This window comes from Centruroides sculpturatus, unplaced genomic scaffold (assembly GCF_000671375.1).
Source record: "Centruroides sculpturatus isolate CEXI.00-Female unplaced genomic scaffold, Cexi_2.0 scaffold829, whole genome shotgun sequence".
Taxonomy (NCBI): Eukaryota; Metazoa; Arthropoda; class Arachnida; order Scorpiones; family Buthidae; genus Centruroides; species Centruroides sculpturatus.
Genome location: NW_019384951.1, coordinates 331,648 through 337,647, shown reverse-complemented (window position 1 = coordinate 337,647; position 6,000 = coordinate 331,648). Strand labels below are relative to the sequence as shown.

Below are 6,000 nucleotides of genomic sequence, written 5' to 3'. Positions count from 1 at the left end.
AATAAAGCTAATGATGTCAACTGCTTCCGGGTGTTCGCCACGTCAATTGCTGGCTGATTCCGGATAATCGGGATTAGGTTAACTTTCTAACCTTAATATTAAGCAGTTTTGTTTTTTTTTAATGCTTAAAATTAGTATTACGAATTTAGAACGCTTAAATTACTTAAATTGACAATTAAAATCGATTTATAAATGCATTTTTAGACGTATATTTTCATACGTAATCTTCCAGATAAAGTCCTAAATGGAGAAATAGTCCTTAATGGTAAAGAAATTTCCTATCAAAGTCTGCTGGTGAATCACATTTTTAAATTGATTTCCTTCTTTAAGCTGTTGAATCACATTTCCTGGATATTTTCACATTAAAGCGGTTGAATCGCATTTTCAATATATATTGCCACCTTAAAGAGAAGGAAGCTGCAAATCTTCAGACCAATTTAAGAAGCTGAACAAGTGAAGAAGAGGCGCTGCGCCGCTAACGTATCCATTTGTCACGTGACCCCGAGCCATTTATTGGTCGCTATCCTAGGGGAAGATCGTGTGTCATAGCTCATTCGACCTATATCCTGTCGTCCTGACTAATTTCGTATCACTCACGGCTCAGTCACGCATCGAGTTATCCATGTTCGTCAAACTAAACGTGGTAGACATTTGACTGGGTGCTCGATAATCATGGGAAAAAAGAAATGCCTTCTACTAAAAGCAATCATATCTTGGTTTCTTTTGCAATTCTGTGCCTTTACAGTTTTCAGTTGGACAATAGGTAAGGAATAATATAAATTTTATTATTTTTTTTTTAAATTGTAAATTAACTTCTACAATCAAATGGATTAATTTGATTAAATTACATTAATTGATAGGCTACTCATTTTTTGAGCTGTTTTTAAAGTTAAATTCCTATTCAGATTTATAATTAATCATATTAGAATATATACGTAGTTTAATGAGATTTCTGATTGATAGTATTTAGTTAAACAATTCTTTTGGTAAGTAACCGAAAAAAATTTTCAGAAAAGGATATGAAATGACCATCATTAAAGAAAATGGAAGAACGGTATCTTTATTTTTTTGTAACAAATGTGGATTATTTTTTCTATTAGCTTTATAACCACTGTGTCAATTACTGTACGCTCGGAGTTACTTTTTTCTATTACGATAGTGGCTAAAACACATCCTTTTGTCTACCGTAATGGATAGCCTAGAGTGAAGACGTATCTTGCACGTCAGCACTAACAAACTGCAAAGCGATTTAGCGAGAAATTAAATGGGAAAAAATAATAATAATAAAAGAAAAAAAAAGAAAGAAAAGAAAATCATAACACAACAGGTTGGGTTACCGCGCAATACCACAAAATATAGAAAATATATATACAGCATTTATATTCATCAAATGCGGTACAACTCGTATTATAATTAAGGTCATCTTTTTTCGGTTTGAATATTATAGCAAGCTATTCATTTGTATTCGGAGCGATTCACGATATATTTTTATTCCCTAGAGAGATTTTGGCGCTTAAATGAGTATTAGTACATTATTTCTATCGCTTTTTCGTGTATATTAGCGTGATTATGGCTAGCGAGTTTAGTCTTTAGCATGATTACTTTACTTTTTATGAACTAATTTGATCTCTCTTTCTGTTTTATTATGTAAAATACGTGTTAATGAAATTTTATAAGTTTTAGAAAATAAAAATGTTATAATGCGATTAAAATTTCGATGATGTTTAATCAGATTTTTTTTCTTTCCCCCTTCCTTCTTTCCTTCCTCAAAAGAAAAACTTATTGCTGTTTATTATATTTATACATTGATAAATTCGATTTTAATAATTATTTACGGAAAAAACAAAATATAATTAACTATAATTAAGAATTGTTTTAAAAACATTAATATTTTTTTTAGTCGTAAGGTATAAATTAATTTTTTTTTGTATTTGTATTTTTAAACAAGTAAAAATTATTTTTATCCAAAAAATTTTTATATTGAAAATTATGAAAATTTTTTGCCTAAAAAGTTTAGAAAAAATTTTAAAACGTTACATAGATCTTCTCTTTAAACAGTTGTTTTTTTTTAAATTTAATTTGTTATAAAATTTAAAAAAAAATATATAAAATTAATATGCGGTATATAATGTCGAAGTGATTTAAAAGATAAATTTATTAATCTGAAAATTCGTTATTAAAATATGTAAAATTTTAATTTGGATAAAGTAAAATAATGACACATATGAAACTTTCCATATTAATCACATTTACAATTAGGGAACATTTTGCAATTCCCTTCACACTTCATTGGACATATGAAGAGATAATGAATAATTTGTCACATTCCGCAGATTGGATAATATCGATTATCTCAAGTCAATGCAGAAAGTCTTGTTTAATCACCGAGACTTATGATCTCCTTCCTTTCTTATACAAAATATGATATTCTCTTCATAAAAAAAATTAATCGAGAAAAATATTACTAGATAAATTTAGATATATTTTAAAAATTTTTTACCACATTTACATCATAAAGACAAGATAGTTCTATTAAATAGAAAATACCTCTGGCATAAAATAAATCGACTTAAAATCACTTTAACGTTAATGTATAGAAGAGGAGAATGATATATTCTATCCAATACCCTATTGCACTTTCGGTTTCGACAAGGGGGTAGACAATATCCGTCAATTGCCACTTAAGATTGAGGTAGTGGTCACCACGGTATTGAAATTTCCATAATCATCGTAAAGTGCTTATGGCATTTTCGTCCAGTGGATACAAACAATAAAGGTCGAAGTGGCGTGAGTTGTACACGTCAGCCTTGTTCAACTGGCTAATAACCAGCCTGGGCATCCGATATAATTTAATTTCGTCTTCCTGCTTACAGTAATCACTCGTCATTTATACACCCACCGACTTAAATTATAGAGTTTCTTTTCATTCTCTTCTGTTAGAAATTTCGTAAACAATTAAAAAAAAATGAAGGAAAAATATCATTTCTTCTCACTCGTCATGAAGTTTGCACGTTTTAAAACTTACGTCATTTAATATTAAATTATTGTAGCATAGTTCAAAAGTGTTACAACAGATGAGTCAGACACTTAGTCAACATATTTCATTATAGTTTTAATTGCTTACTGACTCAAGATCAATATCACTTGATTAATAATAAACCATATTTACCAATTTAACATTGCATTTAATGTCCTAAAAGAAGAAATTTCTTTAGTTTCGAATGTTAAACTTGTAATATTAAGTAAAAATAAGATTTCGAAAGAAATTTTACGTTGATTAATAATGATTGCAAAAGTGTAATCAAAGATATAATTACTTTTAACCTATCGAATCATTATTTCTAGGAATGATCAGACAAAAGATCTCAACACGGTTAATCTTCATACTCATTAGTAACCTTAATCAGTCAAAAGGTCGAGCTTTCTCAGGAAATACTCTCCATTGCGAAATAGTGTTTGAACACAGTTTCTAATCAACCATATTTTCTTTCTTTTTTCCTCATTTAATTAAATAAACGACGTTTACTTTGAATAGGAAATTCACTTCCGAGCAGAAAGAAATTCCTATTTTTTTAAATACTATCTTTTCTTTTGTTCTTTTCTTTTTGTTTTTTTAAGATGTTGTTGTTTTAAGAAACTGTCCAGAAGAAACAAGATTTAAGTATAGTGCAAGATATTGATCGAAGGTCTTCGTAAACAGTTCTATTTACAGAAAATTACATTGTGGTTCCTAAAAAGATATAATAAACTTTCTTTATAATTATAAAAAAAAGTTATAAAACTTTTTTATTTATTAATTAATGTAGCACATTAATATATGTTACTGATAATGCTAATAATAGTAACATTTAGTTATTATCATGATGCTTTTTCGATGTTAATATTATTGTTTAATATCACGCAGTTATTAAGATTACATTGCTTTAATATTAATGTTACTATTAACAGCGTGAAGCTGAAAGAGTGTTGATGATGTTAGGTTAAAATAGTGTTTTAATATCACATCCTGCTGTTACTGTTTTAGTATTATTGCAATTTTGTGTTCTCCTATTATTATTATTATTATTATTAAGTTATTATAATTAAAATATTATTTTTAATCAAATGTAGCCTAAAAGTTCATATTTGTTCATATAAATGTAAAGAGAATTTTTATCTAGTGACGTAAGTAAAATATGTAATTTGGCAATGGACAATATATTTGGTTGATAAGTCGAATGGGGTGATTTAAAGAGAGTTTTAGAAAAACAAAATTTTGAGAACGTAATTAATATGGAAAAATGGTCATAGAATTTTCTTTATATAATTAATCTACGAATATTTATAATCTCATAATTGGTGTTGTAAATATCTAATTATGTAAATTGCTAAGAATAGATAAATCTCATATTATCTTATTATTTTTTGTTGTTGTATTTAATAAATGTAAAAAGATAAGAGTAAAGTTCCATTTCGATATTGTTTTTTTGTTGAAAAACTAAAAATAAACACTGTTTTTTAATGAAATTTATGAAAAAATTAACTTAACACATCCACAAGATATGAAGTAAGATCTTGTAGATAAGATCTGAGTAACGTTTTAATCACTTTAAACACTAAATTCTATTATTATATCTGATAGATTGTTTAGAAATTTCCACAATTTACACTTTAAACATTTCTTTGCAAGAAGAGAAAAGTCGTTAGTACTCTAGAACGTATTTACTAATATAAAATTTATTTTAACTTATTTATATATTAAAATATATTTATCATAACATTATAAATCAAGCAAATTAATGTTAGTTCATTTATCCCAGTAGGTGTTGATGATGATAAATTTTTTCCAACAGAAAATTGTTAGAATCCCACTGAGAACTACAAATAACTTTATGTTATGATAATAGTTTTATCCTTCACAAAAGCAATCATTTTCTAATATTTACAAGATAATTATGTTCAGTAAACAATGAACAAATTTGTTGGAAAGTTAAAAGTTTTCAAAACATTGGATAATATCTTTACATCATTAACATCACAAATTGTATAGAAAACTTCTATAAACATTAATATTTCATTTGTGTTACAGAAAAGAAGAAAGGATATAAATTTTAATTAAGATTACTAAATTTAGAAATTTAATTTTTATAAATATTTAAATCGAATTTAATTTTTGTTTAAATTTTTATACATAGATATGGTCAACATTAACCATTATGAAATTGGTTTTAGTTATTTATATTCGATTTCTAAAAATAGTCATTTAGTAACACTTCTCAGAAAATGAAATGAGAAAAAGTCATTTTGTTACATTGTTCATGAAGCTGCTCATTAACATATATATATTTTATTATTGATGATGTGGAAATATCTCGTTACATAAATAAAATACGGATCATATTACTAATTGTATAATTTTTTTGGTATTCTCTGCATTAATAAATGATAGCTTTTAAGTGATTTCAGTTTAGAAATGCGATGAATATTTTTTTTAATAATGCATAAAATTACGTTTTATTATTTGAGAAAATTTAATGTATTTTTTTACATATAAATATATTTAATTCTTTATTTTTTGCAAAGNTTTAATAATTTTTTAAAGTAATTTTCCCAAGTAAACTTTTATCATAAATTACGGAAATAAAGTCGAATATCTTGCCAATTTACATGAGTAAAGTAATCTTTGTTGTTTATATTTATGATATGAGATATGTAAATATATTGATGAGAGTATCAGAAAATTTTCAAATTTGGAAAACTTGTCACATGTTCGAAGGGATAATAAATTATAAGATTGGAAGTAAATTTAGTAATATATGATATAGAATAAATTTCTTAAATGTTTCAGCAGTTGTAAACATAGAAGAAATGATAGGAAAGAACTTTATCGATTCTCAGCTTACAACAACAAGATAATACAAAATTGAAACGACTTTTATTTCGACAACTCGAAACTTTTTGAGCGGAAAGTTTCAACTGTTTATTTTTTTATCCTGTTGTATTGCATTTCCCTTTCATTCT

The 6,000-nt window shown here is 26.2% G+C and overlaps 1 protein-coding gene across 1 annotated transcript in view; it reads left to right on the top strand.

Moving 5' to 3' along the window:
- The first annotated feature begins 363 nt into the window (after positions 1-363).
- The window catches only part of LOC111632282 (synaptogenesis protein syg-2-like), a 38,728-nt gene continuing 33,091 nt past the window's right edge, over positions 364-6,000 (top strand). Inside the window, exon 1 of the mRNA XM_023376675.1 lies at positions 364-763. Coding sequence (XP_023232443.1) covers positions 673-763 — 91 coding nt within the window. The 5' untranslated portion in view covers positions 364-672. The remainder of the gene's footprint in view (positions 764-6,000) is intronic.